Source organism: Dermacentor andersoni, chromosome 9 (genome assembly GCF_023375885.2).
Source record: "Dermacentor andersoni chromosome 9, qqDerAnde1_hic_scaffold, whole genome shotgun sequence".
Taxonomy (NCBI): Eukaryota; Metazoa; Arthropoda; class Arachnida; order Ixodida; family Ixodidae; genus Dermacentor; species Dermacentor andersoni.
Window position 1 is genome coordinate 86494048 of NC_092822.1, and position 27734 is coordinate 86521781.

The following is a 27734-nucleotide window of genomic DNA, read 5'->3' on the forward strand; positions in this document are numbered from 1 at the left end:
ATTTGGAGCAGGCTCAGGAAGGTGCCATGATGCATATGCGTGGTGATCATGCACCAGCATGATCATGCATGGTGCATGATCAAGGAACTCTCGAAAGAATTTGCAATCGTTAAAGTGGCAGCAATAGCCGATATTTAGACAAAAAGTGTAACCAAGAACCACTGGAAACTAGGCTCATTGACATCTTCACCCGCCTGAAAGTTCTCTATCGTAAAACAAACAAAACTAGTTCCATAAGCAATCATATCGCTACCGTGCCAGATACTGCCGCATGCTGATGTCGCAGAAAGCTTCGATCCAGACTCGCATAAACGATCTAGAAGACTGGTCGATACGCGAAACCCTGACTATACATGGTATTCCAGACGCACGTGACACATGGCAGCATACGGAGCAGAAAGCGCTTGCTCTGTTGCCTACCGTGCTGGGCAGTAACGTCTCAGAATCCAAGATCGAACGCGTACACCGTTAGGGTAGTTTCATAGCATCAAAAGGCCAACCTGTTATTACAAGTTTTCTTCTTTGGAAATCAGAGACATTCGGTTGGCTTCAAGGTCAAAATTGAAAGAGAATGGAATATCACTTGCGGAAGAGTTTTCCGCTGCCACTCACTGTGCTACAAGAGAGCTCGCGGAATTTTCCAAGGGTCTACCCGGGTTGCCTATTTCCCAGCTCCGGCACAACGAACTCATTGTTAACACTGAACGCTACATATACGACGCAGCCGCTTCCGGCATCAAAAATCTAAACCCGCCTACACACAGGTGAATCATGCGCCAGGGCATCGCGACCTGCCACGACTAACTCGAGTGGCTAAGCACCGCCATTGATGATTGCGAGGAGGCGTTGTGGCCTGTTGGCGACGCGCAGTGGGTCTACACTTCTGGAATATGGCAGGAGCGTACTTACTAGGCGAGAGTCACTTGACTCACATCTTGGAACGCGCAATTGAGCTATCATTGCAGTCACTAAAACCTGGCTTCACACAAACGTTGCCGACAGCGAAATATTTCTTCACACGCACAGCTTCACCATTTATCGCTGTGACCGTGAATCATGTGTAGGATACGACGTTATGTTGACGGTTTCGCGAAATATTTCGTTTTACTGTATCTGAACATTCCCAACATTTCCTGATCTTTTGATTCTTGGGTTCCGAGACCGTTCCTCATTTTTCGGAAAGCTCTGACTTCGCCAATCTTTGCGCGGTATATTATTTTTATCAACCTGTTTCGCAACGAACTGGGTTATCAAATAATACAGCAAATACGCACGACATTATACCGGCAAACTGTCCTGATAAATTATCTGATTTACGGCATCTGCCTTGCCTAAGTGATCTTCTAGCGCTCGGTATCGCAGAAAAATTTTGTCATTTATAAAACAGCAGAACCAAAAGAGGCGTCGTAATTACAAGAAGCAACTTTCAGGATAATATTAATAAACTAGTTTTCTAAACACTGCCTTAGATCATTTTCGAAAGTACAGCAGCAGAAACTAACGGGGCTATATTTGCAACAACTGAGCATCAACTAATTGACAGACAAATTTCTATGCACAGCTTTTCTTCCCATTGAAAAGTACTTTGGCACAACTTGCATATAAAGCAGTTTTGTGAAAATAGATTGGCTCTATCACTCAGCCAAGCGTTCTCCCTCCTAGCAGGGGGGATGCATATGTAAAAGGACAAATGCTTATGTTTCCGCAGTAAAAGTTTCTCGTAATAATTTCCTCAAATCTCGTTACCGTCTATGCTCAGTAATGATCCAGAAAGTTTGGTGAATCATTAACTTCGAACGTAACAGTGAAATCACATTACGTGATACTTCTAAGAAAACGATACCTGTTGCTGGCTGCCCTGTTGCGTTAAACGATGTATTTTATCATAATTTAGTTACAACATCATGCACAAGATTTCCCAACGTGCACTGTTTTGATTCTTCATCTGTGAATCCAGCCATTGTTCAACCCCGCGTGGTTGAAAAGGTTATTAATTCTTTGTTAGTGCCCTCAAGCCCAGGAATTGATCTTATCAATGTTTATTTTTTTAAAAGTACCAACATATATGCTAGTATCATGCCTTCTGAGATATATCAACAATAAATTGATGAATCGACACTGCCATCCGGCTGGAATGTTGGTTGCAGGTCACAAATCAGGAACTAACATTTCGCCCTTAAGCTATCACCCTATCTTGCTAACTAGTCTCTCGTGTAATATCCACGAACGTGTCCTTTACGTAAACATTGTTTATTTCCTTGACACTAACTCATTATTTTCGAATGCTCAATATGGCTTTTGGATACTTTTTCGATGTAAAACCTAGCTGGCATCTTTCACACATAAACTATGTACAATTCTTAATCGTCTCACTAAAGCTGATTGTATCTTGCATAGACCTTGCAAAAAGTTTTGAAGAAGTTTGGTGCTGTTTACATCTTGCGAAATTAAACAAAATGAACATTCTTAGAAAACTACACTTTTGGACCGACTATTTTCTATCCGGACGCTAGCAACTGGCGTCTGCTAAGACATTTAATAGTAGCTACGTTCATTCTGGAACTGCCCCAAGATTCAGTACTGGGCCCTGTCTTGCTTCTCATTTATATTAATGACTTCCCCAATGCGTGTACTCCAACATTCATTTATTTGCCCATGATTGTGTAGTCTTCCGAGAAATTGGTTACCAAAATGTGTGGCCCTTCTTCCAAACGACATCAAGTCTATATTTATGTGTAGCCTGGTTGATGGAACTCAAAACAACTAAATTCAAGGTAGCGCGTGTCTCCTGTACAACTACTTGCCCCGCTTCCTATTTGCTCGAGAACTCAGTTCAAACTCATAACATCCTATTACTACCTAAGTGTTCACATAAGTTCCTCTCTTATTTGGTCTCTTAGTATTAGGAAAAGGGTTAGCATTGCTAAGTGCTCGTTAGGCTTCTTTAGGAGCAACTTATCTGCTCATTCTGTTTCTTTGAAACTCAGCCTTTACAAAACTTTAGACCGAAGTAAGTCCGAATACACCGCTCCCATCTGAGACCCCAGCACTGATGTACTAACCACGGCCCTCGAGCTACTACAAAGTAAATCTGTCTGCTGTATTCTCCTTAACAAGAGCCGCACTGCCAGTATCACTTTCATAAAAGGGTCGTTACAGCTTGCGTCACTCGCCCATGGCTGCAAGTTTTCTCGCCGATGTCTTTTTCAGAAAGTATTCCACAGTCGCACACTGAACAATCACCTTCCACCATCATACATTTCACGGCATTTTCATTCTGCAGGAAAGGTGGGAATAATATCGTGCTCAACGCAAACATGTCATCAAGTATTTATACCCCGCCTTTCACAGGACTGGAACTACCTTCCCGGATCAATCACCTTGCCTGTTCATTGTTCCCACTTTAATACAATTTTAGACCCAAGTGTGTGACTGCGTAACTATCAAACTATGTTTGCTTGACTACAACTATAATTGCTTGACTGTTTTCTTCTTCTGGCTTGTAGCTATACTTTGTCGTCGCTTTAGCTAATGTTGTATGAACAGAAAAAAGCCTCTATCGTGTGTTTTTCAGTATGTACCGCTCCACTCTTTGTAATGCCTCTGGCCCTGAGGGTAAAGAAACAAACAAGCAAACAAACAAATAAACAAGCAAACGGACAAGTAAAAGAATAACTAAATAAAAGAATCAGTATATAAATAAAAATACACAAATAAATAAATATTTCAACATGGCTGGTTACTCTTCGTGACCACGCTTTTTGTTTTTCTCAGCTACTGCATTCCCCGAATCCGCAGTGCATGAAGTAGGTGCCTCCCAGTAAGGCCAGTAGTACGGCTTTGCCGAAGGCATGTTCGCGAACGACGTAGACAGGCATATTGAATCAAACTTGTTGCAAGCTTGGTACGCGTTCTTGTTTTTGTGTGCGGGTTAGCCCACAAAAAAAGTACAGAGGGGGAACAGTGGAGCTCCAACGTTGGCGAAAGCACGAGGCACAGCTGTGAGGTGGGATTGTTCAGTATTTTTCAAGGTCAACCTGATGTATTGATTCTGTTTGCAATAAATATATAGAGGTAAAGTTACCATACTAGCAGAGGGCTAGTCGCACATTGTGTTAAACGCTTCTATAAAGGTGACTTCCATAGTGAGTCAATCATTGGGAATATCTGAGAGAGAGGGCTCTGTCTTTTCAAACGTGCCTGGCCGTCGGCTAGGAAATGAAAAGCGAACGGCATAAATGACATGGCAATATGACCTTCATTTTTTTACCTTCCGTGCATGATGAATAAAGGAGATTCGTTATTTCACAGGGAAGCGTCTCAGTCAGCTTTAACCAGTTCTGTTCGGCAAATGTCATTAGCGTTTATGAATGCATGGTGTCACCGGGAGTCAACCGCAACGTGGCGGTACATGACAACTGCCATGATAGAAGCTACGCATAGCCAGCTTGATAAGCGAGTAATACAGGTGCAGCGGCTTGTGTGCGGCTTATCTGTGTCAGAATTTGTGTCGCCCTCCTATACACGGGCGCTTTGTTGTAGCGGCAACGCCATACGAAAACGACACCGTGCATTGCCGCGTGTCTTGGATGTTTATTTCGGTAAATAGCCTTGAACAAAGCAGTGTGCCCAATGGCGAGATGGGAAGTTCACGGTGGCTGCTGCCGTCAGCACGGCTAGTTTGAATCTACGAACGTTTTTCGTCAATCACGCAGCCCGCACAAGCCATGCGATCGCCACTACGCCAAAGGCCCCGACCGCTTGTGCCGTCGAAGCGGCGCCAGGGGGACCTTGCGTCGTCGGAGGCACGCTGGTTGTAGTGGGGACGGGCTCGGAGGTTGTAGCCGTGACAGGCTCGGTTGTTGCAGCCGTGACAGGCTCGGTGGTTGTTTCAGTCACAGGCTCCGGAGTTGTGGATTGTTTGGTGGGTGAGACGGTGGTAGTCGAGGACTCCGTGGTTGCCGGCTCGGTCGGTGGCGCCGGCTGCTCCTTGTGCTTGTACAGGTGTTGGACAGCACTGGCCACGTTTTCCAGGTACTGTATAAACTCTCCCACTACAACCTCGGAGCAGGGCATCAGAGCTGTCTCGAGGCAATGGCTGAGGTTCTTCGCGGCCCTGAATGAAGAACACGTGCATTAGCGTACTCTGTGTGATTTGCAATTGTCTGCTGGAATACCACCGGCGCCTTATACAGACCATTAGATGATACCATATGAATAGTAGAAATCAACGCCTTGGTTCACGACGACTAGGTTTATTGAGGTTGTCGTTTAAGGAGCCTGATAAACTGCTGAAAAAAAAAATTGACCAACCTATCTTCCGACATTAAAAAGGCTCGAATGGTTTGCGTGACGTTGCATTCTAACCAAACTCGAGTGTGAGTGGGTTTTTTATTTTTTATTTTTTTTTTATTGAGACGCAGTTTTACTCTGAGCGGGAAAGTTCCAACAATCACTTGGTAATAATATACGCTGTTGTAGCTCAAGGAATCTTCGTTCTGCAGCACGTTGAAATCATGAGCTCTTATTTTCGAACGCGCGGGAAATTCGCCCCCACCAACCCCATGCAAGCGATCTTGCACGCGACAGCGACAAGCGACGCGATGGAGATGGCTGTCGCGTTCGCTCGTCGCCTACAAGTGGTACCCCATGCGAGCGACGACTTCGAGTGTTGCTGGTATGAGGGCAGCAATATAGGCGCCGAAACTGGCGTGACGCGTGCTTTGTTAACTCAAGTTGATGTGTTTTACTGTAAAAAGCAGCATAAAGCATTTCTGAAAGTCTTGCAGTAGGTTCTTATCCTTGCACATATAAAGATTCAATCGTTTGCTCGTTCCGTGCGACAATCGGAAGTACTTGAGTTATGTACGTCCAGTTCCGGCTTCGCGCTATTGGCCAGTCGCTCATATCACTTTCGGGCGACGAGCGACGAATTCTAGATTTGCAGAACCGAGCGATCGCGCGACAAGAGCGAGCGATCTGTTCACGCGACGGCCCGATCCGTCGCTCGAAGCCGTCGCTCGTCGCTGTCGCGCACAAAATCGCGCTCATGGGGTTTAGACTTTACTGGTACTTTCTTTTTGTTTTACCTCGCGGGGGGGGGGGGGGGGGGGGGGGCTGAGCTTAGACTACCAAGGTGTGATCGCTGGCAACGTACGTTGACTTACATATAGTTTTGAAAATTAATATCAGTCCGTCTCGTTTTAGCACTTTTAATATTTTAGCGCCGAGAAATATTTACCCCAATGATTACAAGACAGCGCAGATGTCTACATTCTAGCCAAGCAAGCTGCCGCACAAGCAGGCGATGCGTTGCCTACTGAATTAACTGTATTAGAGCCGTTCTCGTGGTAGCCTTGTAAGACTCAAATTAATTTGTTGACTTAGTGGCATATTATTACATTTGTCATGCATAACAGATAAGGGAAGGTTGGTGATTTTTTATATGGACCTTCAATACACTATATTGCAGTGCTTGTCACAGCTTCTCCCGAAAGAGATAAAATTTGCGCAATCCAGTTTGCCTTGACTGCAGCCCTCCCTTGAACTAACGCCTCCATAACCGAGGGATAGCCATGACATGACGCGCCTAAAAACGCATACTACGAGGAATCAGAACGAAGCCCGGAAATTACGTTGTAGAATTAAAATTTTGTTGGCAGTGTCTGACTATTGGTTTACGCTTGTCTCTTGTTTTTAAGCTGCAAATATGCGTCATGGATTACCATCTAGCCCAGTTACATACTTTGGCAACCTTACACTCGTATACATATAAGGCACGATATCGCTAGGGACGTTAAGCAGGGGAAGTTATAACTGGCAGGCATCTCGACCACAGGTGTCTGCATAAGGATGTGATCATGAGCCATAACAATGTCGCTTAAATATAGCAGTCTTACAAAAAAAAAACAGTGAACAAATAAGCAATGCAAGCAAGTTAAAGAAAATACAGTCGCTGAGGAAGGCCGGAAGCAAGCGCAAAAAAAAAAAACTTTTTTCCTGTCAAGTGTTTTCTTAGGACTAAGAGTAGAGCCATGTAGTTTCGACACACATATTACGAGCCAGGAGGTCAATGCCTAAATTTCTTGCCCATTCTGACACCTACTACGAGTTTGCACCACCCCAATGAGTTCTGTGAAGAAAGGATACGCACATTCTCAGTTTCCCTTATACTGCGTAAACTCAAGACCTCCCTCCTCCCCCCCCCCACCCCCTGAGCATCCGTTTTCCTACTTTTCCGCAGGGCCTAATTTCGTTCAGCTACCAGGACGCATGATTAGTGATACGCTGTTTCTCACCAAATCCCAGTCTCTAATTAGCGTCTCAAGCTTCTCGTCATCTGCCGCGATATCGTGCTGCGGCGGGTAGCAGTACAGTGACGCTCACCTCTGCTTCATCGCCTCTCTACGGCATACCCCTTTGCGCGCCACCACAGTTCTCCTTTCTGCCTTCCTCATTTGTGCCACAGTGAGAGCTCGGCAGTTGTGTTATCAAGTGTCCGTTCATCAACATTTTACGAGACTGCCTTACTGTCTCTGCTTTATTATTATTTTTGTCTCCACTGACGCTCGTATGGTATCTCCCTGTCGTTCCTGTCATCGCTTTCTTTCTCTCTCTCCACTGACTTTGACAGAGCACCTAGCACGAGTACACCAGTGTTGAATCGACGATCCACACTATTACAGTTAAGCTCGGTGCGCAATCGTTTGCGGAAACGGGTACAGGGTAGACTGTTTTACAAAATGAGCGGTGCAACTGCCATTGACTGGAAGATGCTATCAATAAACAAATTAAAAGATCATAGGATTCTTTCCATCTGTACTTGGTCACACTAAGGTGCTTTGTCGGGAAGCCTTTTTAGTGAAGTCTCCCGGATTTTCCTGAGCGTTGATGCTGTCTTGCCGAATTGGCGTGCGCCTGGCGTTCGTGTAGCACGTGCGCGCGAGACACCGTTTGCACGACAGCGTGTTCCCGCGTGCCAGTTTACAGTATGCTAATGACGCGGAAGTAAAACGGGCAGAAGGATAGTCAAGTTACCCCTGTCTTTCGCGTCGCACTTCTCTCGGCATACGTCTGTCTGCCCAGGCCCTTTCCTTCAGCTAACATCATCGTTCCTTTTAAGGCGCTACTGCATCGACGTCTTACAATGTATTTTGCGCTAACTGGTATTTGCAGCCTTCCGGCTCCAAATAGTCGCCGGCATGCTTGCATTGTGAGCGGTGTAGCGCGTAAACATAGGCATTGTGTCGCAATATAGCTGTCACGGGTGCGGTGCAAAAAATATCAACATTGCATGGAATTACAAGTTTCAAGGATCACTCTAAAGGTAACTGTGTGCATCGGGTTTAGTTTTCCAGCGTTGAGTAACTTGTTCACAAAACCTTCGAGTCACGTAGATTCAAACATGCGCGTTCAGTCTGCGTAGCTTTTGTTTTTCTGTTCTCAAATTGGCCTGCGGTCGAACGAAAACGTGTGTTGACAGAAAATAACTTCTGACTCCCGTTTCACGACTAACAAAACCTTTCAGTCTTACAACTAATGAATCAGACGGCTTTCTTTTTTTTTAGAATTCTATTGCTGCTTCACAATAAGAGTTATAATTTACGGGGTGTTTAATCCCATCCTATATTTCTGTTTCACAACACAGAATGTTTATTTTTTTACTTACAGCTCGTTTTGCTTTGCGTTGTGCAAAGAGAACTCCTTGACGAACTTGGCGGCGCACTTTGCCATGGTCTCATTGTGAATGCATGTGCTCAGTTTGTTCACACCTGTTTTGGTTGTAAGAAAAGAACAATAAAATTCGGTTTTTAGAGTAGCCCTGAAAAAAAAAATTACGCGACAGATGAAACGGTTACAAAGGCAACACGCTGATAGCGAGTGGTTTATTCTATCACCTGGCCCAGGAGTCCAAAAAATGTGGTCTAGTTCTCCTGTTCTAGCATCACATGTGTTTTTACATGAAATTTTTTAAAGAATATGACACAACATAATTGTGAATCGAACGAGTTGCCGCCACCACAATGAGCAACATATCAAGATGTTCATATCACCATAACTATCATCATTATTATCATAATTTTACATACTTTATAAGTTAATGCACCTCCTAAACATCCGTTGTGTGTAGATTGGTTTCCTCTTTATTTCATTCTCCAAAAACTAAATTGCTTTTGTTAACTCGGATCTAGCTCATATGTGTTACTTTCACTGCACTGCAAATAGCATTTGCTCATCGTCGGGACGCTTGCTTAGTGAGAGCACGTGGCAATTTTTTTTCTTATTTTATGCGTGCAAAATCATCTTGCCTGACAAGCTTTTTTTACGTTCAAAGAATGAGTGTGCCATTCTTGGTCCAAATATTTCGTGCACCCGAACTCGTGTTCTTCGTTGGCTGACAATCAAAGCAGTGAGCCGCATTTTATCGTGGAGCAACCGATTCTGGGCAATTTTCATATCTATAATTTGAAATCTGAAAAAGTACTCGATATATAAACACTGACCGACGACCGGATCACCGACTACGGTTCGTGAATGCTACGTTTCATAGAAGCCACTCTTGAAGGTACTTCATAGAAGTTAATCTTGAATTTTTTAAATCCGACATCATATTGTGATAACGTAAACTTTATTCGGCATTATATTTCTTATCTTCTTAGTTTCATTTTGATGTAATCTCCATTCATATCTTATAGGCTTCTGTGAACCCTTGTGATGGGGTCTGCGGGCTCATCAAGCTGCGAGTGGCAAATTTTATCTGCCACTCGTCTGCCTGTTTATTACCATACCCAAAAACAGATAGGTAGACGGATAAGATAGATATATTCAATAACCAATTGATTGATTGATTGATTTGCTGAATGATTAAAGTTTGATTTCACCCCTGCGACAACAAGATGGAGGAAATACTAGTAAAACGGTATACTCCGAAGACAAATCTTTTTATTCATCAGCATATCTCTAACTGAATTTCGCAAATATGCTTGTGAATTTTTGTAATGAAGTGCTTTTCGGCAAGCATCATCGACTGTTTTGTTTCCCGAAACATCGCAGCGACGTTCTAATTTTCTCTTAGACATGAACGTATTTTCACGATCGTTGTAAGTTTCGTGCGTTATTTCCTGCAAAGTATTAGTTGGAAAGAGGCAGCTCTAACGACCTGAGGACTACGTGAGCAAGCGTTCCAACTTTTCTCCTAGGGGAATGTAGCAAAAAAGCAAAGCTAATAAAGTGTTACTAGAGTTCGGGCATTCATGTGTTACAATGTTTGTAATTTTTGTTATTTTGTGCGTGTGCGAGGTTTTCTTTATCAAGTGCGGCTGCGCAAGAATTACTCAGCTGTCACCTCAGAAAACATCAGCTCCCTTGCCAAGGCATGATACACGTAAATGTAATAAAAGTACAGAACAGTTGAGAGCAGGACAAATTCCGATAATTCTATTCTCGTGCAACAGCAAGAACCGAGTTGACTGAATGTTTTTTTTTTTTTTTTTTTTTGCAAACAAACGAAACAGCTAGTTTTACACTCACTGTACTAAGTAGAAATTCATGCATGTCATAACGTGCTAAAAATGCTGAAATTGGGCAACGTACAAGTAACTGAAGCACTATGCTTCCAAAATCTAAGTCGGTACCAAAATAAATAATCGCAATTTGGTAAAGAGCATCAATTAAGGCATCTAATAATTCATATATGAGTTTTTAACTTGCGTAAAATTGTAACAATGCTTACCAGTTTTTTTGCATCTGTCCTTCTCACAAATCACTGGCATGTTAGAGAGAGGTCTATAAAACATCCGTATTGCGTGATTCGATGTCTTAGTAGGTTGCAGTTTAGAGAATTGTTATTTCGCTTTACTATCGCTGAATGGCCGAGTTGTAAACACAATACTAGAGGTTTTCAAAATTTCTTAGGGCTTACTTTGGGGCTAGTTGGAATGACAAAAGGGGGAGACAGCGCTGCTGCATTTAAGACACGCACGCACGGCAAACACGAGCGCAGACGACCATTGTCTGTGCTTGTGTTCACGTTTGAACGCGATAGCGTTAAGGAGCCCCTGTTACAGAAAATGTGGCGGCAGACGTCGCATTAAAAGGAAGATTTCCGAAGCACATATACCCAGGTCTTCCGTATGATGCAAGGGATTGGCTGAAATAATTAAATTTCTCAAGCTAAAATAGGTAAAAAAATTGTAAACTACGACTTGCACACAAGCTACAGACATAATAGCTCTCGGATTGTAATTTGACTATACGAGAAAACATAGTTCTAGTACGCGGAAACTCAAATAAACCCCTTCACATACACACAAACCGGCCGCGGTGTTCACAGACCGGCTGCGGCGTCCGCCATTTTGCGCGCGCCGGCGCTATGGGGGTCTTGGGCGCCGCGGACCACGCGCCCGGTTCCTTTTATTAATTCCTGTTGGCGCTCACCTTCGCAGCATTGCAGCCCGCGCACGAGGCCTTGGTTCAACCACAAAGCTCTCCTTTGTGCATAGCGTTCGGGGAAAGCGTTTCGAGGTAAACATTACGCTTACCTACGCTCCAGTTTCTGGGAAGCGACAGAACCAGTCAGGGATCTTTGAATGCTTTCACGTTCCACTCTTAAAGGCGGAACTTAAGCATCGTCCAAATTTGTGTGTGTGTTTTAACTTCTGCAGCGCTGTTTCGTAATTAGATAAAAATGGGCTATTTCGAAGAAATATAAATGTATATCCTAAATTAGAGATCTAGGCCCGTATTACCAACAATGTTTTCTGTCAGAATTGTTTGTCAGAAAAATGCCAGCTAATCCTGTTGGCGGTCATATCATTAACGGATCTGGCGGCCAGTCACAAAAAAAAAAACGTTTACAAACAAAACTTCGCGAATTCAGCCACCGACATCCAACAGACAGAAGTTTCATTTTCAAATCCTGCGAAACATACAAAATTACGTGCCAAGGATGGCAAGGAATACTATTTATCCGTTCACATTTATTTAGGACGAAGCTCGCGAGTTCAACTTCGCCCTAAATGCTGCACGTCGCACGTGCTTTCCTCGTTAGCAGTGCTCACCTTCGCACATTGTCTTATTGAGAAGCAGGAATCGAAGCTGGGCGTAGCCTGTCTCCTTTTCATGGAAAAGTTGTTTTTCGGGCTCTTGACAAGCGCCGTAGTAGTGCACACATACGGACTGCTCGGGAAAGTCTGCCGGCCTGCGTGAAAATGAAAATAGTGAAAGAATAATTTTTGTGTTTTTGAATGCTGGACTCTGGCGCGAAAGCACAGTCATGGTTATTACCTCGGTTTAAGAGCTTAATTTGTCGTTTGATGTCCTATACCACGATGACGCCTAAAGCATCCAACAACGTATTTAAACTCTGGTGGGTAATGAATATTATGTTATTTGTAGTGTGTCCATGAGACTTGTACAACCTGCACTAACAATAAAATTTTGCATGTCTAGTGTGGCGCCTGTTTTACTCACACAAATACAAAAATATCGTGCTCTAATCTGGTTTCCGTTCAGTAATATACATGACATGGCTGTCGTTTTGCCAGGGATGTTTTATGTATTGCGCCCCAAGAAAAAAGGGCCAACAGTTCTGCGGTATTTCGAAACAATGCGCGCCAAAACAAACACAAAAAATGTCATGCTTTTGTGCACTTTGTATAAATAGCACCCGTAAGATAAAAAGTATATATATATATATATATATATATATATATATATATATATATATATATATATATATATACAAAAGGGGATCAGAATTGTACTGTTGCCTGATTTTGTTGATGCGGTACACACAAAAAACTGCACTTCACATATTTAAAATATTTCGATTACAGAAGTAAGGCCATTTGCTGCAAATGCAGATTGTGTAGAGAGAGAGAGAGAGACAGACAGAAGAAAAGGGAAAGGCAGGGAGGTAAACCAGATGGGAAGATCCGGTTTGCTACCCTATGCTGGGGAGAGAGGGCAGGAGAGGTAAAGTGATGGCAAAGTAGAGACAAAGAAAGAAACGGCCTTGACATACAATCAAAGTCGGTCGCTGTCACCGCATATCATCACCGCACAGCACAGTAGCAGTTGCAGCACTATAAGCACTGTTCAGGCTGCAGCCACTTGTCGAATCCTGTCGCCCTTAAAAACAGATTGTGTAAAACGTAGGTAGGCTTTATAGAAACTTGCCACTTAGAAAACTATACTATCCCGAAGCAGGAAAGGTGAAGGCGTGCTACATATCTATCTACGACCCCACCAACAATCACTCAAATGACCGCTTGGCTTTCAACTATGTTCTTTAACAAAATTCTCATGATAAATAATTTACCGTGTAGATTAATTCTGAAGTGCGTTATATGTGTTATTATGTGTTACTATATGTGCTTTCATAAGATAACAGCCGAAATAACTTCAATAAAACGTTCTGAATTCAAAGGACATTGGCATTCTACAGGCTGTAGAAAAAAGAATTTTGATTTATAGTCTCCAAGAATAATGCCATTGCTAAAAATGGGCAACTTAGAATCTGAATTACGCTGCAAATCAAAAATGACGCACCAAGACAAGACATCGCAGTTCACTTTTGCTCCAATTACAGCATCTGACGCGAATATATATGCTTAAAGCTTACACCTTATCGTTACTGTATCTCTTTTCACTTTTTGCTTGATTCCTACTCGCAAAGAAGTTGTGAAGAGTGCATCAATTTTGTCTTCATTAGATGCGTAGATTTTACAGAATTTGGACTTTTTATTGCCGAGGAAAATAGTTCTAAAGGACATTTAGATTTAGTGCGACTTATGTGTTGCTTTTTTTTCATGTCAGTGACGTTTAATATTTTCGCATCTTTACGCGAAAACTAATTGGCGCGAATTATAGACGCCAAGATCTCCTAAGCATCAGTTATTAATAAAATCTCACAGAAACTTCTCAAGTAGATGCCCAAGTATACTTAAGTATTGTGCCACTTGCTCACCTCCACGCCGCCCTGTGTCATTATCAATGTTACGGAACTTGTTCTTTTTAGTACGTACCCTTAGGGACCCCCATCGGTCGTTCGCGTATCACGTTCGATAGTGAACATGGTAATGCAAGTTTATTTAAAATAGAATTCATTACGGCACTCGAACCCACAACCATTGGTGCTCATTAAGATTAGCGACCGTTAATTACGCACTCGAACCCTCGACCTTTACTGGGATTCGAACACACGACCTTTGGCCCTAATTAGGGTGAATAAGGGTTAATTAGGCGAAACTGTTGCAAACCCACCACTAGATTTGCTTAGAGGGTATGCAATGCTTTATTGATGATTTGTATGCTTGTATGGAGCTTGTTCTTTATTAAATGTATGCTCTTCTTTACGTTGTATGGATGATTTCAATGAATGTAAGCATTGTTCGCTTCACTTTTCTGAGCGCTTGTAGCCTCTGCCTTAGTGGGCATGAGACATTGCATTTTTGCGTGCTAACGGGGGTACGAGCCATTGCTGACGATGAGTGATGCTTGTTTTGAGCTTATTCTTTCTTGGAACTTACGCTGTTTCTTACGTTGTATGCGTAATTCCAATGAAAGTACGCACTGTTCGCTTCACTTTGAGAGCTTGTAGCCTCCGCCTTTGGTGGGTATAAGCCATTGCTTGCTTACGGGGGCATGAGCCATTGCTTAAGGGAGTATGAGCCATTCATTGTCTTAGGTGTCGGACAAATTTCTCGTTAGGTAGGCATAGAAATGCTTACGCTTTTGAAAGGGTATTTTACGGTCACGAAATTCTATGATATCGCAAACAAAAAAAATGGGCGATTTGAATTGAAATTTTACTTTCTTGAATCAGTATATTTTATCATACATTCTTTTATATACGACACACTTGCAGAAATTTGGGGAAGTGGTGGCCAAGTGAAACAATTTGTCTGTTTTCATGTATTTGCTTCAGCTTGAGGGCTCCTACCTGAATACACAGAAACAGAGAAATCGTTCTTCTTGGCCACCACTGTACCAAATTTGACTAGGTTTGATGCATTGAACAGGAAAATTTGAAATACAGGCACGGTCGAAAGTCAATTGTTTATCTATTCCGTCGGTTTTCTGTTGATCGGTAAAAAGTACAAAATTTCAAAAGCGAAACTATGGAATTTAAACTCAACAATTCGAAATTAAATTAGATGGGGGATGGGCTGTCACGCGTCATTTTATCTTAGGTATCTCTGGTGCACAGAAATTCAAGGGGCGACATAGGGACACGTACCAGGTGAGGCCTCTCTCCTGGCTACGCCCCTGGCCAGGACGTGGCTTCACCTGGTACGCTTACCGCCATAACTTGCAGCACCGCGAAAAGCAAATTTGATTCAGTCTTCCTTCATGGTGGCTTCGTAGTTTCGTTGGCGCACTCAACAATGGAACAGAGGGCTTTGCATTAGTGAACGCACTTTCTTTTTTTACTTGTTTTACTTACGTGCGGCACACACCGCTTGGGTAAGGCTGTGACCCATGCGGGAGCAAAACTTGGACTCCATGAACTTCCGCCTCAGCCCAGTAGCAGGTGATGGCCTTGGTCACGTTGCACTTGTCCTCCACTTCGTCAAGGCACATCGCTGTAAAGTGTGGAAAGAACACGAAACACAACATTTGCCTTCCTGACAGTGGTGCTGAACACAGTCTGGCGTTTGAAAAGATGTTAGAATGGGACGATCTGTGGCTGATTTACGGCACATCTCGGGTTCACCGACTTCGTATCCGACGGCCAAAAATTTTCAGGATCTGTCGCACATGATTTAACTTTACACCCTTGCTGCGCGTCAGCACAGCAACAACTTATTTTGCTTGTTATGAACATTTTCTTTTATCAGTTGACTTAGTCCGATGAATAAAAGGATATTCTAAGCAAGAGTAAGCAGTCACACGAAGATGGAGATCTGAATTGTTCAAGAGTGCGCTAACAAGGCGTGGCTCAGCTGGAAGCGGATAGCTTAAAGATTTAGTCCTCTGCGAAAAGTTTCTTGATTTTTGTTTTGGCGAGAGCTTTGCTAACCACACAGTGTATATGCAGGTTTTTCATACCATATTGACGATGTGAGCATTATGAAGGCAACCATTGTTCATTTCGAGCGTTAACCCTGGTGGAAGAAGGTAGGTTTTCTAACCGGGCTTGGATGCCTTAGAAGTCGTAGGGAAAAAAATTGTTGGTTTTCTGGATTCTACTTGAAAGCAAGCTTTTGCTTTTGTACCCTTGAGAATAAAGCAAGTGCGATTGTATCTGAAATAGCACTGATTGGCATAGGTAAACGGAAGAAAATTGTAAAGCATTATTTTAGGCCCCTTGCGCAAACATATCTGAAGGATTGACGTTATGCGCGTTAAAAATAAGCGTCCACATAGTAGCCGTGAGGTGGGAAAACGCGATGAAACGCCAATATTGGCGTACATTATCACATGCTACGAGCTCGAATCACCGTGCAAATCGAAATTTTGAAATTCGGGGCCGACATTATATGAAAAAACGCAGTCGGCTGAGCCGAAATGTTCAGTTATTTCTGAGAAATCATGGAGCGTCTAGCTTCATTTCTTAAGCTTTCTCAATAACTGTTGTGTCGTCGAGTCTGATTTGCAAGTACTGTGAATCTGTGCTGCATAAATGCCATTGCATATCTCTTTTAAAGACAGGGCCTTCATTGCTAACTTTACACAGGTTTAACCTTTCAAGAATATTGGAATCTCTTTATTACTTCCAGAAAAAATGCGGCTCTTTCACCCAGAACTTTGCAGCTAGTCGCAAAAGGTATTAAAACGTAGGTCGGCAAAAGACAGGTAACGAGAACTTGTCGCATAGTTGATAGAATTAACGGTACACGCGTAACTAGTGCCAATATAGCCGAAAATGACCATCAGTGCCTCACTGCTACATTGTTTCACATTAATGATCTACAAGAACTATGTCCGAGATCGGCTGACTTGGTCTCTTGGTCAAAAAAGAAAGGTACAAACACGTGTCGATACTAAAGAAGGCAAGGTCGGCGTAATTACTATATGAAGAAAAAAAACGAGTGAATAATCAACATGAAGAAGAGAGAGAATACGGAGATTTATTCAAAATTCTTAATCAATAAATCATTTGAGCCAATTCATTTAGTACGTCGACTTTGTGTTCAGCGTCGACACTTCGTTGACGCTTCCTTTCTTTTTGCGCAAGGCAAATTTGATAACGCTGATTATCTTATGGTTTGGTATTCTATAGTAGCGTGGATGACTAGGTTCGTCTAATAAATGAAAACTGACCTACATCAGCGCTTGTGTCACGGCTCGAGTTCTGATTAAGATATGCTAGCTTTGTGACAGTGGTGAAGATTGTGGTGTGCCCACGAAGTAGCAAAGCGTAAACAGTAAAGCAAATCAGCAGTCTCATTAATTACGCCGTATGGTTTGTATTATGTCTGACTAGGCGACGGGGCCTGTTTTAGTCAATGTTTGTCGAACGAAAAAGTAATCTAAGTAAGAGCAGGCTATACCGAGACAAAGGTAAATGGTTGAACGTACATATGTTTTCCGTATAACGCGCACTCATGTTCCACTGATACAGAAACAAACGAAATATACCGAAAATATAAAGTACCCGTGCGTGGGTCTTGTAGGAGAGCGTTTAGCTCAGTGATGTTCCCGCTTACGTTCTTTCAAACCATTTGCAAACAGAGTGTGCTCGTCGGGTAACGGATTTGTGGTTCTTTACTCGAAAATCAAGTGAGATGCTACCCTGCAGTGGAGCGCAGAGATCACATAAGCATTTTTGCATGAATTTCATGTCGCTGTACCGTCAGCCTGACCACCCAAACAACGGTGCCTGTGTGGCTGCTGAAATAGCTTTTCTTAGACAACCACCATCATGCTTCATGCCGCTCCTGCAGTTAGCAGGCGCTAAGTTCACGTGTGATGCCTAATTAAACAAACAGAATAGTTAATTGCCACTTCGGCGGACACTGTTCGAAACTAAACACCGGCCCCGGACACAAACAATCACAGGGAAGGACATTAGTGTCCAGCCGCGAAGTTACCATAATAAATATGTCCGAAATAAGGACCGACTTTCAGTTCAAGGCACCGTTAGAGAAGAGCAAATTATCGTTTTGGCACACATATGTATGAGTTATAAGTAGAAGTTAGTAATGAGCACGTTTTATTTTCGTGTCGAAGCAACTGCGACATACTGTCACGTGTGCCAGTATTTTTCCCGTTGTCCGCATTCGCTGAATCATCGCTACTATGCTGTTATCGCTCTTGCGCAACACGCGCGTGCTTTATCGGAAGCTTCGCGAATTTTGCCGTCGCTCGGATATTGAGGTGGTCTCATTCCGTTATCAAATTGTACGCACGTCAAGAACAATGTAGTAGAATTGGAAAATGGTGCTCAGCTGTACCTGCGAACTGGCACGGTCGGATGCTTAGTGCACCTTGATTATTTCGTTTGTGTACCACCTGTCATGCACGGAAGCACGTTTTAATGCACACTTAAGAAATTTTCTTTCTCAAATATATTGCCTTTGTTGTTGTATCCTCTCCTGTAGTAGCTCAGCATAGAGCTTCTGTATGTGAAGATGAAAATTCCGGCAGAACGCATCTCATTATAAAGGTAGACATTATTGCGATTAGCATTGAATAAATGCAGCGGCATACCATACTCCCAAGTTATTCAATTGAGCATTTCTACAATTTTCGACGATTTCTACAATTTTCTGTTACAGACATCTTAACCAGTACTCTGTACCTCCACACTCCTCGCTCAGCGCATGTTCTTGTCTCTTTCTGTTTACTTCTTTCTCTAGACTAGGATGCTTATCATGCCGACTTTTTCACTTGTCTTCATATGTCATCTTGTTCTTTCCTTCGTCTTTACTTCGCTTCTTTACTTTCGTTTCTATGCTTCCGTTCCATTCTTTCTGAAAAGTAGGCCAGCGTCGGGCTCCTTCCGGTGGCAGTTGCCAGCCTGCTCCTTGCTTTTCCTTTCGTCTTTTTAAAGTGTATGTTTTTTCAAACTAAATTATAATGATAACGTAATATCAATTTGCGCGATTCTTCAATTTCCTGCTGCCGACTTCTTTACTTCTAGCCTGTTGTTCCACGTGTTCATCCTGGTACTTACCCAGTGGCACATATTCATTTTGGACGAATGCCCAAGAATGTTCGCATACCTAGTTATGGTCAAAAGTGTCTATTCGGACGCATATTCATTTGCAAATGCCTAGTTGCAAATATTCAGAGCCTCAAGTTGGGAACGCTTGCACATACTTAGTGAAACATACCCAGTGACACAAGTTGGCGTGAAAAAGAGGATAGATGAGGATGGACATACCGAAAAGTTAAAAAAAATATCCTGTGGTTTTACGTGCCAAAACCACCACTTGATTATGACGCACACCGTAGTGCGGGACACAGGAATAATTTGGACAACCAGGGATTCTTTAACGTGCACTTAATTCTAAGCACACGGGTGTTTTCGCATTTCGCCCTCATCGAAATTTGGCCGCCGTGGTCGCAATCTACCAAAATGTTCGCGAAGTCCTAAAAGAACTGTAAACAAAATTCAAAAACTCTAATAAATGCATAGCTCGGGCAGCCACGGTGTACTCATTTGTGTGTGCGACTTGTTTTGGCCAGATTTGTATAGTATTGAACCAAGAATTGTTAGCGGCAACCAAATGTAGTGACAGAGAAACGGTATGCTGCAACTAAATTGGAGCATCTGCTTACCTAACTCGACTTCATTTAATAGGGTGGTCAGTTTATTATTACCAACGAGAGATTTCACCCAAGACACTAACATGTTCTACAGAAAGTTCGTAATGCCTTCATTCAATAACTAACTCGTGTGTGGGTTTTAGCCCGTGATTGAGCTGTTGTTTTCCTGAAAAAAAAAACGCTACGCAACTAGCCACACACTAAGTCAGGATTAGATTGTTCTTGATTATGGTTACTCGCTGAACCCCTACCAAGAATAATTCTACTACCGAGACTTTCTACCACGGAAGTCTGAATTAGCTTGCCATCTTATCGTGCATAAATTGGGCACATTTATGGACGCCGTATAACAATATGTGATGGAAGAGGGAAAATAAACCGAAAAACGACACGAGCACAAGAGATTGCACTGGGAGCTGCAATCAGGCATATGTAAATAAAAAACGAACTCGAGAAATGTTATTGGAAATCAACCGGAATTCACTCATCTTGCCGCAATCAGGGTAACGAAAATGTGAATTTGCTTTATGAAGACACATTCGCCCCATGAATTTTTCCAATCTTCTAGTTCCTATTTAGGGCTGTTTCTGCTCGTGCATATTCCCTATGCAACGACGGCATATACGCGATTAAATTCTCGTCCCTAATTATAACAGACGAAGAACTGTAAGTATGTTGAAAAACGAAGTATTCTCACGGATGAAATAGAGACCAAATCAAAGTGTACTTTGAGTGGCCACTCGAGATTTTGTACCCTGGGGTCGTACGTCGTAGCGATATGTTTAGTTCCAACTCCTTCTTATAACCGATGGCGCCCCGCGGCCAATATCGGCGATAACAGCGCTTCGGTGTTCCATCAAATGAAGAACGACAAAAAGAATGCAAAATGAAATTTACTGTAGCAAAATGGTGAACCATGTTTGCACGGGCTGTAGCTAGCAATCCTTTTGTTGAAAGGCAGAGCTGTGTGCCACGTCTTCCCACGCGATTTTCCCTTTTTTTCATGTGATTGGCATTTACAGGGTGCCTCAGCCTACTTTCCAAGTTGTTTCTGCTTGTCTGTAACTGCTTTCCCGCCAACTTAAGTGAATGCGTAATCGATGGCCTAATGCGTCGAGCATCGGGCTGTTGTGCGGAACGAATCCTTTTCAAGATGAACCGTTCAACCAAGTATGCGACAATTCGATTTGTGCCGCTTTTCAATGAAACTCCTTGACGCTTTGAGTCACTAGCACGTGCCACTGTTCAATGACAAAATAAGTATCCTTTAAGATTTATCCCGTGCTGGGGACCATTGTACAAGCGTCATGGATGTTTAGGCACGTGACAGGTGCGGATTTTGCAGAGGCACCGCTAGGTGGCGCAAAGTGTCCAAAGGGATGTACGAAAGAGCAAATCGGCTGCCTACACACCTGATACGCGATGCATTTGGATTGTGCCAATACGATGCGTCCCCACAACGTTCCTATGCTAATCGGAATAACGCCCACAATCATCGTGAGATTGTTTCTCACGGATTTTTTTTTTTTTTGCGTATAGACGTTTGGTAATATTTCTTAACTTATTTCTGCGAGAAAAGCCTATCATATGCTGTTTGAGCTCTGTTGGGCCTGTATTCCTTACGCTCCAATCGTCTCGCGGAATGTTTCTGATATTCTGTGCTAAACGTGACTTCCTGTGAAGAGATTGCGTTGGGTAAGGTGTACGGTACCTCGCCTATTTTTTTTTAATGTCTTCTGCAGCAAAAAAAGAAATAAATTATAATGGCACTAAATAGTTAATGCATAAGCAAATGACAGTGAATATTATATTTTAGTAATCATAATAATACCGTAACCACTAGTTCACTCGACATCTAGTGTCTCTCTAAGCCCTGATCCAAATGCTTCATAATCTTGCTGGCCTGTTTACGTTGGCGCAAGGGTCAGCCACTTGCTAACAGGAATCGTAGCTCAAAAAAGACAGCCCAGTTATATTTCTGTCCACAGTACAGAGTATAAATTCGCAACATACCGTGTATAATAACTTCTACCGCGTATCAGAAATACTGGTCTAACACCATGTCCCCTGAAAAGTCCGTTAACAAAATGATTGCAATTTACCGCATATTGCTCGCTGACAATAGTCTAAGTAATTCTTTTTATCGGGTATGAAAACTTCACCGATCCGTGTAGTTGTTTCATTAACGTTCTCTTCTACGGCATATTTTGGGCAGCCCGAAGGACGTAGTAAAGGCTATCAATTTCAATGCCTACAGGAACACACAGGACGAGTTGAGCAGCGTATCCTTCGCAGAAAACTATTTGTATTTGCTGCTTCCTGTCGAAACGTGTGAACTAACGTCGCTATGTTTCACGGAATCTGATTCTGAGCTGAGTTTTCCTGAATAACCCATTCTAATCTCGCACGTAACCACCCCTCGCTTTACGTGGGCGTTCTAATGTTCGACGGCCAGCACAATTGAATAGCGGCAAGACGCATTATCTCCTTTCGCAGACGAACATCGCATTGCTATGATAAGCGCAAATTTCTCCGTGATACCAGGTACGAATAATAACCCGAACTTATCTTTCCTTTGTTTGCCACGTGCTTCTGATAAACCCCTATCGTACTGAACAAAGCAGGGGCGTTTCGCCTCTCATGCGCTGCGTGACAGCTTATTTTATATGTTAACCGGCGCCTTGGCGGAAAGAAAACGAGTAGGCAACATTAGTACGCGGGTTGAGCGCTTTTATATTTCAGCCTAACGCTTTCGTTTTCTTTCCACGAATAGACGAATTGCCTCAGCGACTATGGCATTGGTCTGCCAAGCGAAAGTTGGTGGGTGGAATAGCCACCAACAGCGGTTGCATACAGAAGGGTGTGATATGTAAAGTGCTTGTTTATCGAGCTCAAACCTCAGATATATACTATGCCATTTCTCATATCACGGCCACTAAATTAAAAAAAAAAGTTGCAGCCTGTTGCGTGCATCGGAAATGCTGTTATCCACCATGGCGTCTTCAGTCGCGGACTGTTATCTCGGATCGGCACATAAAATGCGTCAGGAACGCGCTTGGAACGCCGTAGGAGATGCGTCCCAGAATCGCCAGCTAGCGCCGCTCGGCACAGCCAAGCGGCCGAGAGTGCAACTATACGGCTGTCACGTTCGTTCCCATTTCAGCGTGCGTGACGTCGCAGGCCGCACATTTTTCTTTTTTGATCCATCAGCCGTGCTCATATGCACCGTGTTGCGGTGTTGGGACGTTAACAAACTGTGTCATTCAATTGGCGCAGCAGTTTTCGGAGTCAGTCATCAATTTCAAACATTTAAAGAGAATTAATTAAATAATTTCTGTCGTCGTCGGCTCTTGTAGTTTACAGCGGTTGCATGAAGAGACGGTTGAGATTTCAAGTATCTTTAACTGTAATATGTCCACATGTTCTTTGCCAACAAACATTCTAGTATTTGTGAATTCTAAATAAAAGAGACTTTAATCTCAGCATGGTTGTCAGGCAAAGTAAGAAATTTTTTCAGCTTTCCCTCCAGTGATTTAGGGAAGGATGAAATCAAGTGTTTGATTAACTCTGTGCGCGCATTTAACCTTTTTAATTCAAGGACGCGAATGTGCGACATGAAAAGCGAGTACCTCTACATCGAGGCAAACATACGCAGTGCTTTCTATTAAATAGAATGCACAGGCCTAAACTTGCGTGGCCTAGGCAGCAGAAATAGTTCCTTGCTTTTTTAAACAGTATTTTACAAACTATTGCACGACATTTCCTATCTGTGTCGCTTAGAATGCCAAATGAATATTTAAGAACAATAATTGTGCTGGGATTACTGCGTAGCATTTAGTTACAGATAATATGAGAAGGACTAATCTTTCATATCCTTCAAGCAGCATCCCTTATAAATTGTCAATTCTCATTTCCCTCAATCGCATATACTGGTACATCAACTTAGTATATACGGAAGTTGTAGACATCACTACTTTGGCTCAGCGTGTTTTGCGATAGCAGGTGGTAATTTTGCACTAGCGCAAAGATGGTGAGATGCGAGTGAGTAGATATCTGCTAGACTGAATGCCATCCATGCCAAGTCTGCCATACACCTACCCATGCTCATGGTACCATATTTACAGCATACAAGTAAGGATTACGCAGCCTCGTTAGTGTAGCAAAAAAGTGGTTCGAAGGGGTTTTGAAACATAAACATTTTCTTTCTCTTTCTTTTCTTTTTTTTGGCATGAGTTTCATTCTTGTTGCCTCAGTAGGGCGAACTTCGGTTCTTTTACTCATTTTCAGTCTAGAAGCGTTAGCATAGTTGTGGTTCAATGTCATCGATTTAACCTTCTCTGTGTCAAGAGCTACGAACACTAGACACATACAAGCCTCGCAAAATGAGCCATAAATACAATCTGCAGCCGAAGCGTGCAAGTTTTAAAAGCAAGTTGTTCCGCACGAAATGCATGGTACAGAATGTGTCTGCTATGATAGGGGAGACTGCGCGTAAAAATAGGAAATACAATGTTTGCGATGCCCCGCGTGTACTTTGAGAGGGGAAACATGGAATATCCCGAACTTAGGCATGTGAGGTGATGTATTTGCAGCCTCCGAAACTTTGAGCTGGAAAGTAACTTTGCAAACATGATGGCTCGCATACCATGGTCAGTTTTATGGAATAGTTTTTATAAGGACGTTAACTTCTAATTTTGAAACAGTTCTTTTTCTTTGAGCATTTTATTGGTGTGGCGGAATCGCTATTACATCGCCGTCACTCGCCGTGGCTGCTTAGCAGCTATGGCATCGCGCTGCTAAGCAAGAGGTTGCGTAATCAAAACCTGGTCGCAGTCACCGCATTTAAATAAGCGCAAAATGAAGCAAAAAACTAGAAAGAAAACACGCCCGTGTGCTATGCAATGGTTGCACGTGAAAGATCCCCAGGTGGTCAAAATTTTCTAAGTTCCCCGCTACGGGGCCCTTTGTATTAAAATCGTCGTTCTGGCACATTAGAACAACTTAATGTATATTTTAACCTCAACGTAGCACGCCATCTGATTACGAAATTATGCAGTAATTTTGTTGAGGGAGGTTTTACTCAGCTCCCCAATGTGTTCTACAATGAACGTATGTTCAAACGCGAACAATTCCGAAAGTACTCCAATTCCGAAACTTTTCCAGGCTCGCCGGTATTTGTAATATTTTATATGGGAACGGCCTAACCCCTGATATTTCTATTGCACGTACTCGTGGGGCATTGCACACTTTCCCAATGGCAGCTCATAAAAGGCGCGTGTTCGGTAATACCTGCGCAATCTCGTCTGCATTGTGGAAGACATCCTTCTTTTTATTTTCCAGACAGTGGATGGTTTCTGTAACGTTCTTTGCGTAGACAAGCCCAGAAAGAAACCCATACGAGTGCGGTCTGTCTCGGGAAGATAACACGGCGCTGCCTCGCATGCCGTGATAACAGCCACACCTGCGGTCTCCGTGCAAATGCACCCAAAACAGCACATACTACGACGGTGAAGATTTGCTGCGTGGTAGGCTTAAGCAAACAGGTTACTTTGTCACCACCGTTTTGTGCTCTCCTGTCTGCTTCCCGAATTTATTATTAAATTTCTTGATTGATTTATTTTAAAAAGCTAGAGGTGCTGTGAAGCCATTATGGCAGGGATACAGGAGGGACACGGTATGTGCACAAAGTGTAAAAGCCATTCGCGTATGACTCTAATCCTTCCTTACAGAGTGAAGTAGAACGCGCCTGCTTGAGTTCGTGCACTGGAAGCGACAGTACGCATCACAATCTTCAAGTCTTTTTTAGAAAAAACCACGACACGCGACTGCAGCGATTCGACAACCTGACTTCCGTTCACAGTGAAGTTTTGAAACTCCAATCATTCTCTCCATAGAATAAACGCCCTAAATAATCAGTGTCCGCAAGCCAGTAGAAAATAACCGGTGGTCACACGATGAGGAGAGTGGCGGCTGATTTTGCAAAGTAGAAATATTTCTTTTCATGCAAACTTCATTGGCTTTCTTGGCTGGAACGTGTGACTTAGTGTGCCTCAGTTATCAAACTTGTAAGGGCATTTCCCTGCCATTTTTTTTCCGTTTGGCTGGGATGAATGAAATTTTCTATATTCTGGGTTAGTTCGGATTCATCACAAAAGAAAAACCCTAAATACGCTTTCGCTGGAACGGTTTCCAACGAATGTCTAGTGTCATCGTGACTGCAGTAGAGGCAACTTCCTGTGATTCCGTATATCGCAAAAGCAGCAGCGTAGCATGCAATTCACGAAGCTTGTAGCTACAACACAAGTCCTCCACGGAACCACAGTGTAGAACAGACACCACCTTAAGGAGAAGCTCCAGCCCGGGAGCACCTGTCTAAAGACATGGAAACCGGCGAATTGTTTGTATCGGCAAACCACTGTACCTATATTGACGAGGTTTCTTCAATTAAAAGAAAAAGAAGTTAAAGTCCTCTTTCAAGTGGACTTCCATTTGTTGCGATAAATACTTTCAAAAATAAATTCAAGAATGTCGAAAGTTTAAAAAAAGACAAGTATCAAGTTTACACCTTTCTAATCACTACCAAAGATATATCAGCCAAACTGATGTATTATACACACCACTGTAAAATATACTACTAATTTGGGAGTGGGACTTTCGCAATGCCCTCGTAAACCATAACGATTCCATGTAACTTTACACTCACAGTATATCAAATTTGTCAGCTTTAAATGCTCTCACGGATGCAGTTTAACTTCTATGCGTGGTTTTGGTTACGAGTTTCAGATTTGCAAACTTTGTGCCTCTAGTTTTTTTAACTTGCAGATTTTCGGTAATTCTTGGAAAGATCTTCAGGTCTTAAATCCACACTGTCCTTGAAATAGTTGCTAGAATTTTACTTTTCCTCCTCAGTGCAGCCCATTTCATTCAAATTAGTCCAATGTTTATCTTATAAAACTGTTCCTACGGTTTAAATGTATTTGAACAGGGAAATCAGAGTTGGCCCCGAGCATATGGTTGTACTTAGGGTTCAGAAAGTCCAGGAGCCATCACGGAGGAGGACGTGCAAAATAAAGTGCGTGCTGATGCTAAATGGCATTCTGAGCTTATGCTTATTCATATGCGTGATAGATGGGCAGTTTCTTTTCTATAGGCGGTGATGATGAGTCATCACAGTTTCAACAATGTCTAAAAGACTCACAACGAAGAAGGCTGCACCAATGTCGTCCGTTTACATAATTCAATCTGGTTCTGACCGTTACCAATTAGGTCACTGTCCCTTCAGCCGAGTCGAGTCAAAGACACTGTGCATGGGCTGCAGTGAAATCATAGCGGCATGGGCCACTTCGTATGATTTGTGTGCCAGCAGGGACGTAGCAGACTCGCACTTGCATTCCGAAGAGGGTTCATAGGTTCGCGATACGTGATCTCTAGCGAACTTGAGGAAAAAAGTTCGCTGATCGTGACCATCTGCAGTACGAATGGGTCGATGCCTCACCTGACTGAAATCCGGCGAGCAGTACTGCAAGCGCCGTAAGCCTCCAGCTAGCCATCTTGAACAGGTGTGAGAATGGGGCGTTGCTTGACGAGTGGAGCGTGACGAGAGTGCCGCTACACGGATACCACGCCGAGTATTTCGCACGCACTGGCAGGTAGCGATATGGAAGCGACGCTTTAAATGGGTCGTCTTTCTGATAGCGAGGAACGCACCCCGACGAGAGATATGAGCCCGCTTCTTTCGGTTCCTCCACGCTGGCCAAGGTGGGCTCCTGTACCCGTCACCCAGGCGTGCTATTGATAACGCGTACGGTAGCTTATCGGTTCCTCCCTCGCACAGACTGAAACCAGAGATAGGCGTAATTAGGCTGGCGAAGAACAAAGCATAACGGGATTGGATGCGCGCGCGGGAGGATCAGCTTCTGAAATTTGGGGCATCTACTTCCGTTGGCTCTAACACCCGCATGACCTGTAAACAATGGGGGTTTCAAAAGCGGAAACGTTGTTTATTTGCGCATAAC

At 43.1% G+C, this 27734-nt stretch overlaps 1 protein-coding gene across 1 annotated transcript; it reads right to left on the reverse strand.

Annotated features, from left to right (window-relative positions):
• Positions 1–4573: 4573 nt before the first annotated feature.
• Positions 4574–27377, reverse strand: LOC126528366 (uncharacterized). The gene is made up of 5 exons (XM_050176262.3): positions 27215–27377; positions 15449–15587; positions 12060–12199; positions 8669–8771; positions 4574–5116 (listed from the first exon to the last, which is right to left on the reverse strand). Exons 1-5 carry the CDS (start codon positions 27267–27269, stop codon positions 4708–4710), a joined length of 846 nt encoding a protein of 281 aa, XP_050032219.1. The 5' UTR covers positions 27270–27377; the 3' UTR covers positions 4574–4707.
• Positions 27378–27734: the final 357 nt, after the last annotated feature.